Genomic DNA, 24,123 nt, shown 5'->3' on the forward strand with positions numbered 1-24,123 from the left:
AGAAAAAAACAAAGAAATAAACTACATTCATTGTTACAGTCTAAGGAGGGATGGAAAAACAAATCAATCAGTCCCCCCTTTAGATATTATTTGTGTGTGTGTGTGTGTGTGTGTGTGTGTGTGTGCGCGCGCGTGCGCGTGTGTGTGTGTATGTATGCATGCATGCATGCATGCATTAGACACAATGAGTGCAGGTCTAGAGGTGCCATATCCCTTAAAGCTGGAGTCACAGGCAGTTGGAGCCAGCTGACATGGGTGCCTGGTGAACTGAACTCAGGTTCTCTGGAAAAACAGTACACGTTCTTAACCAGCCCACTTACAGCCTACTTTTCGAGATAGGGACTTTGTCTGTCCTAGGCTGGCCTCAAGCTCACCAGCTTCCTACCCAGCCTTTGAGGTGACCATCCCCAAGCCTGGCTCAATGTAGTAAATTTAATATAGGTGAAAGAAAAAGAAGTCCTTGGAGAGACTTCTCTGATTATTTTATACTGAAGGCCAGAATGCTGTGGGTAGAGGGTCTTGAAGGTGCAGATTTGGAGACGTGTTCCTTGGATTAGTTTTTTTTTTTTTTTTTTTTTTTTTGGGTTCTTTTTTTTTGGAGCTGGGACCGAACCCAGGGCCTTGCGCTTCCTAGGTAAGCGCTCTATCACTGAGCTAAATCCCCAAACCCCTTGGATTAGTTTTATAATTCAGAATTAGGTATCTAGAAATGTAGTATTATTTAAAAGCAAAGATATTGTTCAAAATCTGTAGACTGAATTTTAAAGTTGGGATTTTCTTTTTTTGGAGCTGAGGACCGAACCCAGGGCCTTGCGCTTGCTAGGCAAGTGCTCTACCACTGAGCTAAATCCCCAACCCCGGGATTTTCTTTTTAATTTACCTTTTCACTTTGAGAGATTATCATGATTCCATATTTTAAAGCTCTGAAAAGGTAAAAGCTAGAAAATTCAGGTCATGATAGACATATTGTTGCAAGTCTTCAGTGGCACTTGAATACAGTTTTTCCCCTTAGATAAAAGCAACTCTTAAAGTATATTTGGTTTTAATCATTTTGATCATTGGGTAAGTTCTGTTGTCTGCTTTTAAACTCACAGATTGTATAACATGGACTACACAAGATTAAGTTGTTAAACTTAGCAATTTTAATTTTTAAATTCCACAGAGGCATCTGGTCCGTCCCCACATGAATTTCAATGTCTCCTTCCCTCCTTTGATGAATTGTGTGGATCATGATCACCCGCCCCTAGTGGTACAGTCTTAACTGCATCTCTGGTTGGTCTGTTGTAAATAGTCTCACCTAGCTGTCTCTGTAACAGGAGTCTTACCCTTCTTCTTCACCAATATGGTTTGTGGACTCTGATGACCCAAATCTGACATCAGTCCTGGAGCGCTTAGAAGATACTAAGAACAACAGTTCGGTAAGGAGATGAACCAGACTTTCCTTTTTCCTTCTCATGGTCTTATGCAGAAAAATATTAATATTAAGCAGTAATATGATAAAAAATTTATCACACTAAAATTTACTTCATTTACTTCCCTTTTTGATAATTTTCCATGTCTTCTTAGATTGTAATACAAGTTGTTAAAGCATGTTTAATAATGACAGTTTTAGCATGGTTAGAGACCTTTTGAAGCCCATCTCCCCCTTTCTACATATACACTCTATTTATGTTAGGAATTGAGGTTCTTTTTTTCCCCCCTTCATTCTAACCATTAAAGTAAACATTTTTTGATAGACTGTTGGGTGAGGTGAGAAAGGACAAAGGGGAAAGAAAGGTCAGTGTAGATAGATGGTAAGGGAGGTAACATAGGATAACACCTTTGTAATATATGAGTACACTGTAGCAGTCTTCAGACACACCAGAAGAGGGCATCAGATCTCATTATAGATGGTTGTGAGCCACCATGTGGTGGTTGCTGGGAATTGAACTCAGGACCTTTGGAAGAACAGTCAGTGCTCTTAACCACTGAGCTCAGTGTTTGTGTTAGGGAATTCCTTTGCTGGTCAAGGGCCCACAAGTCTGCAGTAAAAGCCAAATTTACTGAAATAAGAGTTTGTTTGTTTTTTAGTTTGTTTTTGATCCATAGTCATCCCCCTGTGCACAAGTTCCAAGACTCTCAGTAGAAGCCTAGATCTGTGGATTGCTCTAAACTCTATACAGACAGGTTTTCTTCAGGATGTTGCACACAAAGAGATTCATGTTAAATAACTGTAAACATTATTTACTTCCAGTTAGTATATGGGGACCTTGAATAACCCTGGAAAACAATGTATTTCTCTGGGTTAAAAGGGGGGGGGGGCTGCTGTGTAAAGAGATGTATCCTTCCAGGCTGGAGAGATGACTCAGGAGTTTAGAACACTTCTACAGAGGACCTGAGGTCAGTTCCCAGCACCCAAGTTGCCACAGCTTACAAGTGCCTGTAACTCTAGCTCTGGGCATCTAATGTCTCTGTTCCCTACAGGCACTGTACTCAGGTGTACACGCTATACACAATTAAAAATGAAAAATCTTGTGAAAAGTATCCTTTTATTTTTTTTAATATTAAATGTTTTATTCTTTGATTGTAAACGTGTTAAGTACCCATTGTGAGAAAACTATGGTGTAGATAAAGAAAAAGAGGGCACTTTTACAAATGTGACTTATCTCCATGTCCTTATATTTATAAATGTAATGCCGTGTCATTGGGAATGATTTATTTATTTTGGCTTTTAAAGACAGGGTCTTGCTGTGTAGACAAGGCTGTTCTGGACTTGCAAGCCTCTTGCCTCAGCCTTTCCAGGTCTGGGATTCCAGGCTGTGTCGCCATGCCTGGTAACCAGCATAATTGTTTCTGGTACTGTCAGAATGACTCAAGAAAAAAATGATAAAATACAAAAGTTTAAAGAGGTAAAGAATTTTCCAACAGGTAGTAAATGAAATAAAATATTAACTATTGGAACTCGACCAGCAGGCAATAGAAATTTAGAAACAGCCATTCAAACTTAGAATAAGCAAAGCTGGAGTTTTAACCCAAGAAGGAAGAATCTTTCTATAGATAATTTTAGAACTGACCATTTAGGGAAGTTAGACTCATTAACTCTTTGACTTGTCAAAAATAAGTTATAGATGGTTTAAGCATGTTCTTAAAATTAAGAACGCCGGGGTTGTTGAAATGGTTCAGCAGATGAAGGCAGTTGTCTACAAGACCCAGGAGAGAACACCTCCTACAGTTGTCCTCTGACCGCCACATTGTGTCATGGCACATGTCAGCCCCCACTCTCCTAACCTCCATAAGTGTAAAATTCTAAAATAGTGAGCAATATAAGTTTCAACAGTTTGTAAGAGTCCATGAGAGTGGGAGGTAATTAAAAGCCAGGCAGGTACGTGTTTCATCTCCAGCAGACTGGTGATGGAAAGGACAGGCAGACATAGCCCTCTAGCTGATCCTCCTTAAATTGCTTGTGAGTTAGGCCTGCTGGCACAGGCCCATAATCCCAACTACTTTGGAGTTAAGGTATGGAGATTGCAAGGTCAAGGCCAGTCTGGTCAACAGATTGAGGTCCTGTCTCAGAAGTGAGGAGATGGTTGGACTATAACTCACCTACCTTGCACAGGGCCCTAGGCATAATCCCTGATACTATGGAAAAAAACAACCCCAAAAAACAGAAAAACCCCTGTGTCAAGTTAAATGGAATAGGACTTACATTGGATCTAATTATAGAAAGTAAGTACATTTACATGAAGGAAAGACATGTTTTTGTTCTTAGAGATAGCCTTTGCTAACTTCTCAGAACCTAGTTTCTAGAGAGAACAGTTGTTTTGTTTTGACTTTTTAGTTTAGTTACTATAGGTAGAGAATCTGCTGTTGTATAGACATTTCTTAGCTGTAAAGTCCAGTGGCTTCTTTTTAGTACTCAAAAGGATTTTTTCATGGTTGAAATACTGTTCCACCAACATGTATTACTTAATGCCCCCTAAAGAGCTGGTTAAACTTTTAAAAATGTAATGTATAGTTGAATACTCCAATGTAGTTAAAAAAAAAAAAAAGAAAGAAAGAAAGCAGCCAGCCTATTCCCATAGTACACATAGGACATTGCAAGACAGAAGTAAAGAGCAAGGCATGGAATACTGTTTAATCTGCCCTGTATTTAGTGTTGTACGATACATATTAGTGATGCCTTAGCTGTGCTTGCATTCTCCTTCCCGTAAATGTAGGAAGCTGTTAACAAAACACAGAACATACTTCAAGAATATTGATTGGCTTCTCTGAAGCTCTGTGATAAGTGATATGTATTCAAAGCCAAGATGTGTCTATCCTGTGCTAATTGATAGCCTAGTGGGGACCTCTATGAGACCACCATTCCCGGCTCTCTTACTATCTCATCATGGTCTCCTCTAAGATGCTCTTCCTTGGTATGTCTCCTTATTATCTTTTTACTCTGTGTTTTCTCTGTGCAAGCTCTTTTACTCTCAGTTAATTCATACTTTATTTATTGCAGGGATCCTTAAATCTGTATCTCTAGCCAAAATGTGTCTTCAGAGTTTGAAACCCATGTACTTAGGTTATTGATCCTCTATCTAGGGGATCTTGCTTAGTTGTGCCATGGGATGTGCATGTCAGTTTACATTTGTCTCCATCACGTTTTCCCTCACTAACTCTCTGTGAAAATGAAACAATGATACTGGTTCTGTGCCTGGCCCTGAGAACTTAAGAATTCTTTTTTATACTTATGTTCCCAAAACTATAAACTAGTAAGTACCAAAGACTCGTCCATTTACCTTCTTAAATAGTTTAGATCCTCCCTGTGATCTTAGTTTCTTCCACAGTCCCTGAAGAGAGTCCCTGAGGGGAGTGTTAAAAGTTAAACTTCCTGGAAAATGTACTCCCTGTTTTTCCTGTTGCTTGGTATGGTGCCATCATACTGCTGTCACCTACAGCACACCTGCAGAGTCCCATGGCAGGATCCGAGGTCAGGGCTGTGTCCTGGTCACCCTGTCTCATCTCATTTTATGCCTACACACATCCACAGAAGGAGCCCTTTGCTTCCCTTTGAGCATGATGAGGACATTTGTTTGATCTAATTTAGTGCTTAGCCTTCCTCATGTTCACTTGGTCCTTCATCCACTTTGGAAGGGCTTGCTCTTTGCTGGGTTTAACCCATTCTAATCCTGTTTCTGTTTTCTTAGTCCTCCATAAACCTGCTTCTTCTTCATGTCTTTTCTTGATCAGAGACGCTGAGCTCACCATTCCTGCCCATGAAGTCACTTGCTTTATCACTCCAATCTGAGTCTTAAGTATTGCTCATATTTTAGGTTGAGGAAAAACCCTAAATAATGAAAAGTATGTTTGCACAGATTTCCTTGTTTACTTTCTTACAGTAAATATACCTACAAATATTTAAAATGAAAATTTAAAGAGCTATTCTAATATGGCAGTTTCACTAATGATTTTTTTCTTTTCTATTGGAGAGACGTAATTTTAATTTACTCCTTACTGTCATGAGACAGCCTTCATTTCCCTGTTTTGCAGATGGCAGAGACTAAAGCCAGGGTTTAGGTATACAAAGTTATTTATTCCAGGCTGATTCTACTAGGTCACAATTGCCTTATAGTTATAAATAAATCTGTTGCAAATGAAATTTTATAATCCATATGCAACACTTTTAGTTTTTTTTTGTAGTCTTACGAATGCATTAATATTCTGTTGTCTAAAGCTCCCAGTTTCTAACATTAGTTAGCAACTAGACACTAGACAATGTCTGAGCCTTCCTTCTGTGCCTTTTTGTTGGTGTTACCTGCTAGTTACCGTGTTGTAAGGACATACTAAGCTGTAGTAACTTTTTTAAAATAGTGATTTTCTTATATCAGCAGCTCTAACATGTATCAGAGACAGTTACTCCATCCGTAGGCTGCAGTTGAGCAGGAGCACGTTTTCCTTTCCTTCTGGATTGATTTAACAGTAGTTGTAGCATTATTCAATGTCTTCTAAGGGCTCTTTAACATAATGCTTATTTACTGAAATGTGTTTTGTAGCTCCGTCAGCAATTGAAGTGGTTGATATGTGACCTCTGCAGATTATATAACCTTCCTAAGCACCTGGATGTTGAGATGCTAGATCAACCACTACCCACGGGTCAGGTAACGTAAACATTCTCTAGTGTTGAAGAGCTGAAATCAATTGTCTTAATTGAAAGTTAAACTAGGATAATTTAAAATTATTATGTAGCCTATTTGGAAGTTAGCTTTGTGTTCCTAGTAAATTGCCTTGCTTTAGGTGCTAACACAGCCTTTTCATTTCTTGGAGTTGTTTGTATTTTACTGGGATAGGACCGCTGCTCCCCAACCCCTCCACTTTGATTTTTGTTAAAATTTCTGATTGCTGTGTTTCTTCTTTGACTGTTGTTTAATCAATTACTTTCCTCTGACATACAATGTCCATAAGTCCGTTTGTGCTTCTTAAGATCTAATGCTTCTTAAGATCTTAGCTCTCCCTAAGACATAGAAATTTCTACCAACTCATGATTTTTAGACATTTGTAATTAGCTATTAGTTAGCTGACCTTTTATTACAATAAGTGAGGATTTAGCTCTTATGTGAAACACCCCCTTAAGCATCCACTGCTTCTCAAGCAGTGTTTTCGTCTTGAACCATCAGTTTGCCATGAGCACTTTGGGAGCCATGCTTTCTGTCATGGCAGTTCCATACGGGCACCATTGTTTATTTCTCAGTTTTTAGACGTCACGTTCTCTTTCTGGAATCCTTTGTCTTTGGAGTCCCTGGCTCTTCTGCATTAGTCCTTGTGAGATCTCTAAACTGCCTATGCAGTTGTCACCTTAAGATTTTTCTTCTCTGCTATCCTAGAGTGAATTTATTGATTCCTGGGTCTTAAGTCATTTCTATTGGCTTCCTTTTTCTTGTTTGTCTCTATCTATTACAATGTCAGATAAAAGCCAAAGCATGAAGGAATGGCACATTTTTTGAGTTAGCTTTTGAAAATCCTGGTTCAGAGTTGTCGTTAGAACAAGACCACACTGGTTTCAAAACGTGGTTCTTCTTGCCATCCTCTTAGTCTCTGACCACTTCTCCCTTGTACGAAGTAGTCGGAGTGGTTTGGCAGCCCTGCAGGTGTTCTAAAGTGGCGCACAGTGACGTGTGTGAGAGTTGTGGGCCCCTAGTATCAACTGCTGTTGTGTTCTATTTTAATCAGTGTTTCATTGAATAATAAATCTAGGCTGATATGTTTGCCTAAGAATTTCAAATACAATGCTGTTGTCCTCCAGCCAGTGGTATTGCTGAAGCCGATGCCATCTGGGATCTTAGGTTTTCTTTGGAAGCTTCAGGAAATTTGTGTTTTCTTTGGTGTAATGAACTGCACCAGTGTCCCTGACTTAGGGTCTTTTTTTCTTTTATTGTGCTGGACATTTAGTAAGGATATCCCTTTTCAAATTTGAACCTTGAATTTCGGTATATATTTTTGTGTGTTAACTTTGATTTTCCATTTTGTTTGTTTTAGAGTTTATTAATTGGGCTTTTTAATTTTGTTCTTACTTTTTGGAGACAAGGTCTTGTATACTTCAGGTGCTGACCTCAAAAACCATGTGTAGCTGAGGCTGATGGTTCTCTAGATCACAGGCTATCTCGTCATGCCTGGCTGCTTTTAGATTTTAGATCTGATACTTTGAGTCTTTACCTCTATTGTAGTATATTATTTTCTTATATTTTTATCTGTATATGCCTGTGTGTATGTGTTGGCATGGACATTGGTGGCACTTCTCTGGGGATCGGAGAACAACGTGCAGGATTGGTTCTCTCCGTGACCATCCGCGTCCCAGGATCAAAGCCCGGTGGTCAGGCGTGGCAGTAAGCACCTTTATCCACTGAGCCCTTACCTTTCTCTGTTTCTTTTACAGTCTTGCTGCTCTGTCAACTTTTTGCTTATTTCATATGGACAATAATAACTTTTAAGGTTTTGCATAGTCTGTGTGTGAGTGTTTTGCCTACATGTATGTGCACCACATGCACATAGTAGAGAATCGGTTGGGATTCCCTGGAAATGGATGGTTGTTAGCTGCATTAGGTGCTAGCAATCAAACCTTAGTCTTCTACGAGAGCAGCGAGTGCTCTTAACCAATGGGCCACTCTTTAGCCCCAACGTTTTGTTTTTATTATATATCTGTTTACCCCATTTTCTCAGAACTTAATGGCTTAGAGATGGATGTGGTGGCACATGTTTTTAATCTCAGTACTCAGGAGCTTGAGGCAGGGCGTGTGTGAGTTTGAGGCCAGCCTGTCTTACAAGGGAAGACCCAGTCTCAGAATCCCCCAAGCAGGCTGGGGATGGCACTCGAGAAGTAGAGACAGGCAAATCTCTTGAATTTACAGCCAGTTGCAGCTATACAGTGAAACCCTGTCTCAAAATATTAAAACAAAAAAAACCTTAATGCCTTAAAATACTAATTCCTGCTATTGGATGGATTAGTTAGGCTTAGCTGAGTAATGTCTGTGGTTTCATTTGGTGACTGTTCTGGTGGCACATTGAAGATAATATGGCCGCAGACAACTAGTGTGATCTTTATCCTGAACAGCTCTCAAGTGTCCAAGGATGGCTTCTTTCTTTTTCCCCCACTTCTCACCTTTCTGGCATCTTTAGCATTTCTTTACATGGCTTTTTTTCTGTACCTGGCGCTATCCTCTAGGGCCTCTTCGTAAGGCTTCTGTTTTCTTACAGGTCAGGCAGAACTCTTCAAGAATACAAGAGGGGGGGGCTGGGGATTTAGCTCAGTGGTAGAGCGCTTACCTAGGAAGCGCAAGGCCCTGGGTTCGATCCCCAGCTCCGAAAAAAAGAACCAAAAAAAAAAAAAAAAAAGAATACAAGAGGGGAAGTTGCTGGGCATTTCCTCCAAGACAGGGTTTCTCTGAGTAGCAGCCCTGGCTGTTTGGCAACTCACTCTGTAGGTCAGGCTGGCCTCGAACTCAGCTGTCCATCTCTGCCTTCTGAGTGCTGGGACCACCAGGCCCACATTAAGTTGCTGGACATTCTTAAGGCTTAAACCTGGAGAGGCCCAGTGGTTTGTGAGCTGAAGCCTTCTCCAAGCCAGCTCAGGTTCCCTGTGTGCTGTGACATCCCGGGCTTTAAGGCTGGCGATGTGGCTCATCTGGAGGAGGGAGTCCTCTTCAGTATCTGAGTGTGAACCTGATTGTCCTTCTCCGTCCGTAGCATTCTGCCTGTCGGTGTGATAGGGTCAGAAAGCAGCTTATTTTGGCACTTTGGCCTCTTTAGCAGCTGTCACTTTTTACTCTGTGTTTTCTCAGAGTCGTCATGTCTTCCTGTATATATTGTAAAGCCTGTCCTCAAGCACTTTTGTGTTCTATCTTTACTCATTCAGATTTTGATTTTTTTTTTAAACATTCCTTTTTTCTTTTATACCAAATAAATGATTTGGAGTTTCTTGTAGCCAATACTTGTCAGCTGAAGCTTAAGGGGGAGTTTATGTTGATTCCCAGCCACTTTTCTACTTGTTAGTACAGGGTAAATGATGGCTCCAGTTTCTCTGCAGATGACATTTTGTCTGACAGATAATCTTCTGGGTTCTACTTAAAGAGGTGGGGAATGCAGGGCATTGAGGGCTACAGGTAGGCTTTTGGTTAGTCTGTAGGTTTCCGTCGTGCCTACTGTTCGTACTGCAGTGTGAGTCTGGAGCCTTTGAAGTCAGGGTGCTTTTTGCAGATCTCTTCTTGATCACTTATGTTTGCTGACTGAGTCCCTTCTTCAGAGCTCATCGCCAGCCATCTTCCTTGCTTTTCTCTGACTTTATCCCCCACCGTGCAGACTGTGTATAGTTCAGTGTCGCCTGTACTGAGCGCCGAGAGTCACACTAGGTATTGCATGCTTTCTTTGCAGCCCCTTTTATTGTTATATTTATTTCATTGTTCAGAAAGACCAGAATGCCCATTTGCTTGTTGGTGGATAATGGTAGGCGGTTCAGAGTCCTGCTGTGGAGTTTCTTGTTTGTGCAGTCATTTCTCTGGAGTATATACTTATTGGTTGCTAGGATATGAGTATTTTTTTTCCTTTTCCTTCTTTTTTTCAAACCCAAGAGTTATCTAGACAGAACTTTATAATACTTTTCAGGTGACTTAGGGGCTACTTTTGTTTTTGTCAGTGCATGTGACCTCGCAATTACATGGACTGTGCCATTGGTGTCATTGCTGCTACTGCTACTCACTCCCAGGTGGATCCCTACATAGCATATTCTATGTCTTGTTTTTCCTAGAAAGATTTGCTTTATGAAGATAACGTATTGTATACATGGAGAGTGCTGTATACTTGGTGTCTGTTTTTAGCATGTAGAGCGTGTTGATGTGGAGAACCTGCATGTACATGTGTATGAGCACAGAGCTGCTGAATGAATCGTGCCAATTTACTTACATTTATTGTTACTAGATACAACTCCAGTGATTGCGTGATTCCTCTTTCTGTGTATTTCATTTTCCTGTCTGATTTCTCAGTAACTGTGGACTTGCTTCTCAGTATTTCTTCGGGGTAACCAGAGACACTTAATATCCTAAACTCTTCCCAGAACTTGCCTGCCACCATGTGTCCCTTTCCTTGCATAGTTTCCCTCTTGTTCTCCAGATGAACATTAGCCCTTTGTGTTCCTGTCTTCCAGGTCCCTCGAATGATCTTATTTGTAACTCCTCAGGCTTCCCATCTCTTTTCTTCACGGCAGTGTCTCAGTTTGGCCATTGTCATTATAAATGCTTTGTTCAGAGGAGACTGGTGGGTTCTTTTTGCTCTACTGTCTTTCTTCAAATGTTTCTTATTTCCTGGAACTGTCCTGTCCTTTTATAGTAATATGGTCCTACTACAGTAGGTGCAGTAGCTTCTCAGCAGCGCTAAGGATTCCAGTTAGATTTTAGTCTGTCTTCCTTCCTAGTTGTGCTTCAGGCCACTTGTGTGACTTTTCTGTGTGGCACCCTCAGAGCCTGTTTTCTGTTCATGGTACTTGGTCATTTGCTTGTTGTGTAGGAGAAGTATGGCATTGGTCGATACCAGCTGTTGACAGAGGTGTCTGGAGAAAGACACTCTTCTCTGCTGTCCAGTGTGTAGACCTGTGTTTTGCTGAAGCTGGAGGATGGAGTTGGGGTTTCCAACTCCAGAGGTGTTAAGAAATTCTGCTCTTGTGTTGAGTTATAGTGAAAAGACTTTTCCTTTTCCCTTTGGTTCTAGTACCTACCTATTAGGGCACTAGATTGAGAGACCATCGGGGTAGATGAGGTTCCTAGAGAGCAGAGGGGCCCTTAACATTAATTAGGACAAATCTACAGCAGTTCATCCTGTTGTTATCCTGAGTGAGGCTTTCTCAGTCAGGGCATCCAAAATTTCCCAGCAGCCATAGGATCCACCTGCTGTGTCTGCTGCTGCTCTATAGTTAGGGGGCTGTATATTGTTTTCTTTTCTTTTTTTTTTTCTTTTTTTTTTTTTTTTTTTTTTTTTGGTTCTTTTTTTCGGAGCTGAACACCGAACCCAGGGCCTTATGCTTCCTAGGTAAGCGCTCTACCACTGAGCTAAATCCCCAGCCCCTGTATATTGTTTTCTAAGTAGCAATGTCGTTCATTATCAAAATTTGTCACCTTCCCCTAACTCTGTGTTGGTTGTGTTTAAGGCAGGATTTGTATTCTCAGCTCAGGCTGTCCTAGAACTCACTGTAGGGTACCTGGCCTTGAACTCACAGCAGGCCTCTTGAGTGCTAGGATTACAGGCATGAGCCACTGTGCTTGCTTTCATTGAGCTTTTGAAAAGAAGCCAGCCTGCTTGTTGAAATGAAGGCCTTACAATTTCATGAGCCTAATTAATTGGCTTTGTGTTTTTGTCAAATTACTTGCCCTTTGGGGAAGAATTGCTCAGCTTTCTCATTTATAAAATATTAGGCAGGGACTAGTTTGATGGTCACTGACATAGGCTAGAGCTGCATGTCAGGATCATCTAAAAATACTTTTTTAAAACCATAACTTTTAAAAATTAAAATATAAAATTATATTGTTACCCTTCTCCCTCAAACACCTCCCAGTACTGACCTTGCTGTCTTTCAAATTCATGGCCTCTATTTCTTCAATTGTTATTGTTTCTCTCTCTCTCTCTCTCTCTCTCTGTCTCTCTCTCCCCCCCTCCCTCCTCCCTCCCTCCTCCCTCCCTCTCTCCCTCCCTTCTTCTCTTCCCTCCCGGCCCCCCTTCAGTCCATACACTGTAACCATGTGGTCTTGGTTAACTTGTTGCCTTGCTGTCCTTTGGAATGACCATTTCTCCTACTGTTGCACAGCCTGCCTTTCCTGTTAGCATTTTTATTGGTGTCATTCTTGTTCACATCTTAATTTAGATAAGCATCACAGTGAGACTTCATGGGTATAGTAGCTTCTATGATATTTCTAGGAGAGCAAAATCTCCCAACAAATTTCCTTTTCCCTCCTCTGGCTCTTAGTCTTCTGGCCCCATCTTCTTTTCTGACCCCAAGCCTTAGACGTAGGAGTTGTGTTGTAGATAACCTCAGTTGGGGCTGGACACTACCAGCCCACTTATTCTTTGTATTTTGAATGGTCATGGTCTCTAACTGTTGCATTAAAATGCATTTGAAGAGGGATTTTTCTGGGGTAGGTTTTGAAATTAGCATTTCAACAATGCTTTTCACCCTTGGTGCACTCAGAGTTGTATTTGGGAACTTGGGACTGCTTGGTAGCTGTGTTCTTTCTGTTTTTGAAAATATATCAGAAATAATATGGTTTAGAAATGCAGAAAAGGGTGAACCACACCACAATAATTTGGGGAACTGCTTGCTTTTCTCATTTTGTCCCTGGGAAAGGAATAAGTGTTTGGAGAGATTGCGATTTTAAAATAAGCCTAAGCTTAGGCTGCATGAACCTGCACAGACTTCTCCAGCTCACTGGTCATGAGGAGTTAATGAGGGTGTTTTGTTATAAAGACTTGTGCTTTCAGAGAATCTAAAAACAGACGCTTTGAGATGCTGAGATCTGGTGGTCTGATTTGATCTCTGGGTCCCAAACTAAACCTGCCTTTATGAATACAGATGCATTTCCATATTGAGAGATGGCAGACTTGGCTCTGGCAGGAGACTTCATGTCTGACTATATATGAAGACCCTTCCTAAAATTCCACGTGACTGACTCCAGTGTGGATGCGTAGTAAACCCTGCCTTAGGAGAGGTGTTCCGTAGTAGATAGACTGGCTCTTAAGTTACTCATTCTCGAGTATCTATTTCTTTATAGCATCTCATCACTTAAAATGCAAGGCAGGTGAATTTATAGAAAAATTAAGGTATTTTTTGGGGGGGTGTTAAATGGGTAGATGAAAAAATAATTTGGAGCATTTATTATGAGCAGAACATATAAGTAAAAAATTAAAATTAGGTTATCTTTAGTTTTTAAGTTTCCTTTATATTTGATTGCCTTTGTATATTCATAATGCATCTGCTACATTGGATTGACTTGAAATTCTTTAGTAAGCTCTGCTCGTGGTTCTGTGGTGACAGTGACTAATAGTGGCCAGCTTTCTGATGGGCTGTGTGTAGCATTGTCACATTCTTTCTCTGTTTCAGAATGGCACAACGGAGGAAGTAACTTCAGAAGAGGAGGAAGAGGAAGAGATGGCTGAAGTAGGTATTTATGTAAGAATAGTACTTCATGAATACCTAATGGAGTTTTCTCCATTTAATTTAATTAATTCGTATGTGTGTGCGTGTGTATATGCGTGTGCATGTGCGTGTGCGTGTGTGTGTGTGTGTGTGTGTGTGGCATGTGGAGGTCAGAGGGCAACATTTGAGAGTCTGTTCTTTGTTTCTGTCTCATGGGTTCAAGGTTTGGTCTCAAGTCCTTAGACTTGGGACACTTCCTGAGTGGTCCATCCCACTGGTTCACATCTCATGAATATCTCAACATTTAAACGTTTTAATAATTCTTTAATCTTCTTTTTAAAGTACTATTAATGTTGAATAACAAAAAGTACCTGGTATTTCAAATGAAATATACTTTCTAAACTCTGGTTTTGCTTCATTAGAAGCAAACAATATTGTTTTATCTGAGGGCAGTAAAAAATTGTTTATATTTAATAATAGTATTTAGCTTATAGTTTGGTTATTTTTAGAAAATAACTATTGGGTTTAAAGTTTGTGTCTACAGCTGGGAAGATGGCTCAGTCAGTAAAATGCTTGCCATGCAAGTTTGAGGACCTGAGTTCAGATTCCCCAGCACTCACGTTTAAAAAAACAGAAAGAATCTAGGTGCTGTAGCTTGCATCTGCAACTCCAGTTCTGGGGAGGCAGAGACAGAAGGGTTCCTGTGACTCTTAGTTACCCAGGCAGTTAGACCCAGGTTCAGTAAGAGACACTGTGTGAAAAAAATAAGGGTGTGATTTGAGGTAGTGTTTGATCTCCATACACACATGAGCCTAACATAGACAGACAGATAGACAGACAGACAGAGAATTGTATTTGAATAAAAGGAAAGTTTGAGGACATCACAAACTGCTTGTTAGAAGCAGTGACATTGTCTCTTATTGAAAAAAAAAAACATTTAAGGGCTTTCTGTTAGTTTGCTTTGTGTTGCTGGAATTAGACTACCCAGGACTAGGTAATTTATGTTCATACTGTTTAAGAGCTAGGAAGTTTAGAATCAGGGTATTTTGTGAGAATTTTCATGCTGTGACCTCAAAGGTTGAAAGCAAAAGAGCAGGAGAACTGAGGCACATAACCTTTTATGCTTCCTTTGTTATCAAGGAAGAAGGGCTCATGCCTACTCGTCTGTTAAAGGCCTGATCTCTTTTAATCTTTTTTGTTTTGTTTGAGATAGAATTTCCTTTGTGTAGCTTTGACTGTCCTGGAAGGTTGCTCTGTAGACCAGGCTGACCTCAAACTCAGAAATCTACCTGCCTCCTGAGTGCTGGAGATTATAGGCATGAGCTACCAATGCATTTTAATATTTTTAATTTTTATATTCTAATATGTTTTTAATTGAAATAGAATATCACTTTCCTTCCCCTAACTCTTCCCAGCTACCTTCCCTTGAACCCTTCCCATGTCCCCCCACTCCTAAATTGATAGCCTCTTTTTCTTTATTGTTATGTATGTTAAATATGAATGAGTGTGTGTGTGTGTGTGTATGTGTGTGTGTGTGTATGTATATGTATGTCTGTGTGTGTACACGTGTGTACGTGCACATAACCTACTGAGCCTGGTTTTGCTTGTGTATTTGGTTTCAAGCGTAACCATTCTGCATTCTGCAACCAATAAGGGGGCTCATCCCTGGGAGAGGCTAATTTTTCTTAAAGTCCATGAACTCACTAGTTCTAGGAAAGCTGCCTAGATTTCCAGTACCAGACATGATTTCCCTTCTGTTGAGTGGGGTCTTTAGTCCAATTAGAGTGCTGTTGATTGCCACCGACATGTGAGTGACACTTACTATACCTTTATGCATATCTTGGCCTGATGGAAATTGTGGAATTGTCACCTGGGGAGGACTGCTCCCTTGCTTAGCTGCTTGCAACTGTGAAGGCTAGACAGGACACAAGCCTTCAGGACAGGTGCAGCTCTGATCATCAGAGTCCTCTGTGTGGTGGTGACATTAAACGGGAAGGCTCCCGTTTTAATACCATCATAGCACCACACCTGACTTTGGAGGGAACATTTAAATCACAAATTTTGTAGCAACTTTCCAAAGCATTAAGATAATTGTCACTCACCAATAGATCTTTAGGCTTTTGAACCTTTGAGTTTAAATTCAGAGTTTGAAATAAAGATTCAAAGCTCCATTGACCAGATAAAATGTATATGAATTTCAGTGATCTTTAGCTTCAAGAAAATTGGTTTTTGTTTTGAATCTTATTATTTTATCAGACTTTTACCCTACTTTATTTGAAAAAAAATCTGTTTAAAATGTACTTTGAGAATGGGTCAAAGCAAATGAAAGAGTCACTTGTTTTGTATCTGGGAGTAGAATCATTCTTAAAATTATTTAGAGTGACTTTGGTGGATAGGCTGTTTGCTTTACTGTTTCCATGGAGTTTAATTAGGTGGGACAAACTACACAAGAACATTAAACTCCCCCACCCTCCCACCCCTGGCCCCATATGCAGTGAAGTAGACTTTGTACTCAGAGTTTCTTTACTTTTCTTTTTCTTCTCATAAAATTGACATGGAATAGTGATATTTAGGGAAATCTAGAAAGGTAGGAAATAACAAGGAAGACATTTCAATGTTACTAGAACTAACGTGGTTGATGGACCGGAGTGTAGTGTTTTTTGGGCACTGGATGCTGTCCTTTAAGCAGAGGAGAGGTGGCTTCTAGAGTACATGATATTATTGAAATTCTGAAGAAAACAAATACAGGACAGGAGAAAAGTCTTCATAGCATGAAGCCCTGCATAGAATCTGATTAAGAACAAAATGTGATGGGTGGAAGAAACCTGTCGAGTTTGCTTTGGATTGAATTGACCTTCAATTCAGATTGCATGGAAAGTGGAGGAAGTGGATACTCCTTCAGAGATCTTGGTTAATTGAAGCTTGAAGCAGTCCTAAAGTTAGGACCAGAAAGCTTGGGCATAGATTTGTTTGTGTGTGTGTGTAAGAGCAAATGATACGGGAACGAGAATGGGCTGTGAAAGATGCTGGTCTACAGGTGTTTTTCAAATTCTTTTTCTAAAAACTTTGCCCTAAAGTTGCCAAAAAAAACAAAAAAACAAAAAAACAAAAAAAACAAAAACAAAAAAACAAAACAAAACAAAAAAAACCAAAACAAAACAAAACAAAAAAAACCTCAAGAGTCTTTTAGCACTATCTGTTTCAGTTCTTATTTTGAGAGCATGGAGAGTCTGTTTTTCCATGTCTTTTATTTCAGGGTTTTTATTGATAAAGAAAATAATTACGCTGGCTATGTCTGTGTTTGTAGTAGCTTAGTTGGTAATGTGCTTGCCTAAGCATGTGCAAGGTCCTGGCCTTGATCTCCAAGCACCATATAAAACTGAGCATGGTGGCACTTGCTTATAATCCTAGCACCAAGAGGTATACAGGTAGGAGTATAGAAGATCAGGGTCATCCTCAGCTCCAAAGGGAGTTTGAGCCAGCTCAAGACTATATAAAACTAAACTGATTTTAGTACCCTAATGACTGCATAATGGATGATCCATCAAAATAAGTGGGTTTTGGTTTGGTTGTTTATTTTTGCATGTGTATATTTTATTTTTGTAATTATCAGAATGAGATGGGTATAATTATTCCTAAATTAGTATTGATATTTCTTAGAATAAAACTCTAAAGTTAGGTTTCTAGAATAAAATACGAACAATTAAAGGGTCACTAAATTGTTTGAAAAGTTCCTCATAATCGGAGGTTTTTTTTTTTTTTTTTTTTTGGTTCTTTTTTTCGGAGCTGGGGACCGAACCCAGGGCCTTGCGCTTCCTAGGTAAGCGCTCTACCACTGAGCTAAATCCCCAGCCCCATAATTGGAGGTTTTTAAAGATGGCATATTTGATGATAGTCAGCAGCTTTATGAAACTATGAAATCTGCTCTACTCAACCCAGCTTTTCCACAGAACACAAGGTATTAAAGGAGAGAGCCTTGTGAATGGAATCTGAGGCTTTCCTCCTCCTCCTAGAATGGATGATCCTTTTTTTCTTGTACTTTTTAAATTTTATTCAAAATTTTTTTCTGACACAAGAAAGTAGTGAAGAAGAGAAGAAACCTTAACAACACTCTGTTTGTAGGATATAGAAGACTTGGATCACTACGAGATGAAGGAAGAAGAGCCTATTAATGGGAAAAAGTCAGAAGACGAAGGGATTGAAAAAGAAAATTTGGCAATATTGGAGAAAATCAGGAAGACTCAAAGGCAAGACCATTTAAATGTAAGTGTGAGTAAGTATCTAGAACACGAACTTGTGGTTACATAATTACAGATTGGGTAGTTAATTAACTCATTAAGATATCAATCTTGGCTGCCCTCTATCCTTTCCTCAGTGATGGGTTTGGTCATTTGTTTGTTGAACTGTGCTGCTTCTCCTGGTTGTTGACAGCCACTTTCTTCCCTGTTCATCTGTTCTTCCCGTCTTAAAAACAAACTGCTATCTCTGTATAATAATCCTGTGGTGGACAGTTGTAATGGTCAACTTGACATAACCTTAGAGTTAACATGGAAGAGAGGCTCAGCCAGGAGCATTGGATTGACCTGTGGGCGTGTCTGTCAAGGAACTGTCCTACTCAGTTAACTGATTCAGGAAGACTCCGCCCACTGTGCGGGTGACACCATTCCCTAGTAGGGAGTCTTAAATTCTGTAGCGAAGACAAATGCAAACTGCAAGCAAGCAAGTGGGTGAGAATGTACTGTTCGCTCCTCTCTGCTCTTGCTGTAGATGTGGTATGACTATCTATTTGAAGTTATTTCCTTGACTTCTCCACAGTGATGGACTGTAACCTGGTATTGTAGGGTGAAACGAGCCCTATTCTTTCCCCAAGTTGTTTTTCTGTCAGGGTATTTTTATCACAGCAACAGAAATGAGTGTAGAGGGATTGCTCTTTGCGTTCTGCTGCCGCTTTACTTACTTCCCTACCATAGGTTCTGTTGTGCTCAGACTCAGGCTCCTACAGAGTCTACTCTGTCTCTGTTCCCCCTCAACCTCACCTCTGCCTTTTATACCCTAATCAGCCCAGAAGTAACTTCTCTCTTTAGATTGACTTATCCCTGTCTCTTACCCCGGAGTTTGAACTGTGTAGCCGTGGCTAGCTTGGAACTCTTGTAGACCAGGCTGCCATTCATTCACTTCAGAAATCTGCCTACCTCTACTTCCTAAGTGCTAGGATTGGAGGTGTATATTACCTACCATGCTAGATGATTCAACATGCCTTTTAGGAGAAGAAGCAACATAGCACTATAAGATGCATACTTTGGTGAAAAAAACCACGCCTGTGTGGCTTTGGATTGCTCATCTTTCAAATGTAGGCAAACAGTATTTGGATGACTTGTGAAAAATGAAAATGGTGGGTAGGGTGTGTTGTCAGTCAAGGAATGTATGCATTGGCAGTCTTGTGTTAGAGCACCTTATTAAACTTCAGGAAGTCGGGCCAGCTGCTTTGTTTTAGGCAAACATAGTGAGTGAATTGTTATATAAGTTAATGTGAGGAATGAATTATAGAAAATTCTTATCCTTCCTTCAATCATGTTTAATACACTAATTTAATTAGCAAGTCTTTTGTTGCAGAGAATGTTAAGCCCATATCTTGATTATTAAAGTAAGGTTGTAGCACCTGAACTGATACTTTACTGGCTGTGTCTGATGATGGACTTCAGTTTGTATGGTTATAGTTAGAACAGCTACAAGTTATCGGGTACTCTGACATAAGTATAAGACTTAATACTTTATATTACTGTCCCATTTAGTCTTCATAGAATCTTCATTTCCATTGTAGGAAATCGACATTCTTCATATTTTATGGATATAAATACTAGGGCGTAAAACCAGTTGGAGGGCTGCGAGATGGCACAATGGTTAAGGTTGGTTGCCTCTCAAGCTGCAAGTATTAGGATTGGTATTTGATCTCTAGAACCCACATAAATGCTGAATGTCTGTGGTGGCCAGCCTATACTTCCACAACTCAGAAGGAGGAGACAGGATCCCCCTGAGCAGGCTGGCTAATTAAACTAAACTGTTGTCAGTTAAGAGCCTTTACATCAGTGAAAAGGTGGAAAGCAACCAAGGATGATGATCCACTTCACACATCCACCTTGGCCCACACATGTGTGAGTACACATGTGCACTTGCCTATACATGAGTGAGTCTACAGGTATACAAATACACATGTATACTACACATATGTACATTAAAAAACTAGTTCAGCGTTTCATGGCTAGGAAATAGATCTTTGAAACCTTTAAACTCATAGTAGTACAACCTTCAAACTTTGATTTTTAAGAAAAAGTATGCTATTTTGTGTGCACGTGTGTGTGGAGGAAAGGGTGCTTGTCAAAGCACACATGTGAAGGTCAGAGGACAACTTGTGCTGAAGTTAATGCTAAAATGTCTTAGTGAGGGTCTTGTAGCACTTTTAGAAGTTGTAGTTTGGAATAGACTCATACTGAACTCTAAACTGTCACAGAGTCCATGGTGTTTTGGGCATACTGTGAAGCCTTCCCTCATGATATAAACAAGCAAAACATATCTTCAGTTTTCTGTTTTTCTTAACATTTCATAATCCTTTATTCACTTGCACTTCTTGCCTTCTTAATACTGAGTTGTGGTCATTTTTACAATGTTTCTGTAAAATTTTACTCAGGCTTTGGTACCTTAAGACTTAATTATTCATTATTTCAGGGTGCGGTATCTGGGTCAGTACAAGCATCAGATAGACTCATGAAGGAGCTCAGGGACGTCTACAGATCACAGAGCTACAAGGCAGGTGAGGCTCTGGCCTGCTGGCCACTTGCTGCTTTACACGGAGCCTTTCTCTTTTGCTTTGCCTTCCTTCTGGGGAGTGATGGGGACCATTTAGCACAAACTGTTTTGGAACTCACTATTTTTCTCTTTGATCACGATAGGGTTAGATATGTGTGCCACCACACCAAATATGTGTCATTTACTGAAATATAGGTAGACCTCTGTGAGTCTGAGGCCAAATACAGAGTTGGAAATTTTTATTGATGTTATTTCAGAGATGTAAAACTCAGGTTTAATGAAATTCTAAATGATAAAAGATATTAAATGAGTTTATCTTGTTTGTATTTTTATTTTCTGAGATGGGTTTTTCTGTGTATTCTTGGCTGTCCTGGAACTTATTCTGGCCTCAAACTCAGGCTGGCCTGGAACTCAGAGATCCACCTGCCTTTGCCTCCCAAGTGCTGGGATTAAAGATGTGCGCCCAGTGAGTTTATCTTTTGTATTTAAAAAAAAAAATTACAGGGGCTGGAGAGATATCTCAGTGGTTAAGAGCACTGACTGCTCTTCCAGAGGTCCTGAGTTCAATTCCCAGCAATCACATGGTAGCTCACAACCATCTGTAATGGGATCTGATGCCCTCTTCTGGTGTGTCTGAAGACAGAGACAGTGTATTTGTGTATTTATATACATAAAATAAATCTTTAAAAAAAATTGCATACTTTTTCTTGCCTTTTTTTCTGGTGAAGATATAACTTACAATTTTTATTTTCTGGCAAAAGCATGAGTAATACTACTTAGGAATAAGAAAGATTAATGCATTTTGTTGTACAAGGAAAACTTGCTGGGTTTATTTTCCTAGTTTTCTTAGTTTGAAACAGAGCTTACAGTAGAGGTGGTGTTCTTTTTTTTTTTTTTTTTTTTTCGGAGCTGGGGACCGAACCCAGGGCCTTGCGCTTGCTAGGCAAGCGCTCTACCACTGAGCTAAATCCCCAGCCCCCGGTGGTGTTCTTTTTTAAATTGATGGGTTTCATTCATTCACAGTTCCACGAAAAACATCTTTCAGGGCTGGAGCTGAAGCTCTTTGGTAGAAAACTTGCCCAGTTGACATAGGGCCCTGGGAGTCAATCCTCAAAAGCAGGAATTTTTTAAACAGATAGTAAGATTTGTGCATTACAGAGCCTGAGGGGAAAATGTATTGCTGTAGAGTAAATAAAAATAGCATTTAGGAATAATTGGTTCAGTTAATTTGACTTTATTAAAAGAATACTATAGAGTGGTTTAGAAGATTGATATTGAGAGCTAGAGAGTGGTTAAGAAATGTCCTACTTTGGAGAGGACCCAGTTCCAGTTCCCAGATTTTGTGCTCACAGCTGCCTCTGACTCCTAGTCTCGGGTGTCTTGACACCCATGTGGCCTCCACAGGCACGTACACCGGTGGTATATATAATGCATAATACATACATACATAATACAAATACTAAAAATGAATACATTTATGTGGATGCTCTAGAAAGGGGGACAGTAGAACACAGACGTCTCATAAAAGTGAAGATTAACGTAATACATATAGAAGGACTCCTTTCTTAGAAGAGTCTGTGTGCTTGCATAGTGTATGTTTTTCAGTGGAAGTCAGCACTAAGCAGTGTCTTTAAATTCATTTAAGTATCTTTTAGTTGATAGCCTTAGTTACTTTGATAGTGAAAATGTGTTGTTATTACTACTCAGCATACTTAGAGCTAACTCACACCAGAGTGATGGAAATGAAGAGTGACCAGTATGTCTTATGTCTCCACAGGGATCTATTCAGTGGAGCTAATAAATGACAGCTTATATGACTGGCACGTCAAACTACACAAGTGAGTACCTGTTGTGCTGACCTCCTTTACAATGAAATGTTGGGTTTTCTTTCTTTTTGCCTCATCAGTTTCATAGTTTTGTATTCTGCATTTGCTTGGACAGCACTGCTCAGTAAGTGGTTGTTAAATTACTAAAGTGAGCTGTTCTGAGGCTCAGACAACAGGGAGTGATAGACAGGCAGGGAGTATTTGACAAGTTTATGAGATTGTGGCAGTTTACAAACAAAAGGTATTCAAATAGCATGAGACTGTGATCCTGTTTATGTTTGAAATAAGGAGATTTAGGCAGTACGTGTAGAAGAGTTAGAGAAAAAAATGTTTTTATAGTGATTTACTTTTGGTGGTTTTATTGGTGGTAATTTTTTTTCCTTAAACTTCTTTGTTAAAAGTACGATTTTAGGAAAGGATATTACCAAAACGTCTTTCAGTTGTTTGAAAAGTTATGTGTATCTAATTGTTGTTCTTTGGAATGACCATTAATTTCAGATTCCCTTTGTTCCCAGGGAGCTAGAGCCCATAGTGATTCATTTTATTTTTTCTGGGACTGTGGAGTACGTTCTGTTTAGAACTTACCTTGGAGGCTCTGTTCCCCCCCCCCACTTTGGACTGGTTTAATTGGAGCTTAGTAAGAAAGGTTTCTCTAATCTTGTTTGAACTGGCTTTTGTTTTATTATTCTTAGGGTTGACTCTGATAGTCCTTTGCACAGTGATCTTCAGATCTTAAAAGAAAAAGAAGGCATAGAATATATTTTGCTTAACTTCTCTTTTAAGGTAAGAACATTGTAATGGGTTCCATGTTCTAGTGGGAGGATGTTAGTGGCTCAGCTGCCTTGGAGAGCAGTTTGGTAAAGTGGAAGATATTCATACCACATAGTTCTGGATTTTTTTCGTTTCCTTTTCTTTTCTTTTTCTTTTCTTTCCAAACTTGCTATCTAGACTAGAGTAGCCTCAGACTCACAGAGGTCTGCCTGCTTCCCTTTCACTCCCAAGCATTGGAATTAAATGTTGATACTGAGCTTGGCTAGTTGAGGAACTGCTGAGATGTGTACTCCACAAGAGATGAGTGCTTAGACACCAGGACACACACGCATGTGTAGAGCAGCATTGTATCACAGCTACAACCAAAGTAATCCAGTTACAGTGACCTGGAAAATGTGGCATCCATAAGATATTGACAAGATAGGTCAGTCTTCTATATAGTATATATAAGTAGAAGAAATTAGACTTAGACTCCTAGCAGTTTTGTGTAGTTTTGTTTATATAGAATTCAAAACTTGTAAACAGTGTTGTATAGGGCATGTGTTGTAAGTGCAGGTAAGGGAAATCTGGTCCTGCAAATAAATATTCTTAGGCATTATAACAGTCTTTAGCCAAAAACCATATTTCTCTTGTGCTAAAATTCCATGGGGCCAGGGACTCTGGTAAAATTAGGAAAAACATTTCTAGGAAGACTTTTAGGTACACAATAGTGAGAAAAGAAAGCTCAAAAACACCGAAATTGTGGTTCATACCTGGGCAGCAGAACCAGAGAACAAAGGTGTGATCACCATAACAAGCTGCTGAGCAGACAGAGGCATCTGCTGGTCTTGTGGGCATCCTGTTTACAATAAGCTCTAAAGTTTTCCCTGTATATTTATGTTCCTTTTGAAGATGTTAAAAATAAAGGTTAAAAAAGAATAGTAATGGGCTCTAGAAAAATTTTAGTGGTTTCATGTCTAATATGGTAAAATGTAATGATTGATAATCTCAGCTAGATTGAGGTGTTTTGAGGTTTATGTTGAGTGTTCTTGTGAGTTGAAGAGGAGGATTAGTGCATCCGCTGTCTTGCAGTTACAGGGTTTGTCCACAGTGGTT

General features: G+C 39.7%; 1 protein-coding gene across 6 annotated transcripts in view; it reads left to right on the forward strand.

Annotated features, from left to right (window-relative positions):
* Positions 1 to 24,123, forward strand: part of Ube2q2 (ubiquitin conjugating enzyme E2 Q2) — a 59,308-nt gene that overhangs the window by 11,666 nt on the left and 23,519 nt on the right. For 3 of the 6 annotated variants that reach the window (NM_001398878.1, XM_087562753.1, XM_087562755.1), the window contains 7 exon segments: positions 1,317 to 1,418; positions 6,015 to 6,119; positions 13,592 to 13,648; positions 17,750 to 17,890; positions 20,351 to 20,435; positions 22,209 to 22,269; positions 22,950 to 23,040. In NM_001398878.1, the coding sequence (NP_001385807.1) occupies positions 1,317 to 1,418; positions 6,015 to 6,119; positions 13,592 to 13,648; positions 17,750 to 17,890; positions 20,351 to 20,435; positions 22,209 to 22,269; positions 22,950 to 23,040 (642 nt within the window). 6 annotated transcript variants of the gene reach the window in all.

Source organism: Rattus norvegicus, chromosome 8 (genome assembly GCF_021556685.1).
Source record: "Rattus norvegicus strain SHRSP/BbbUtx chromosome 8, alternate assembly SHRSP_T2T, whole genome shotgun sequence".
Classification (NCBI taxonomy): domain Eukaryota; kingdom Metazoa; phylum Chordata; class Mammalia; order Rodentia; family Muridae; genus Rattus; species Rattus norvegicus.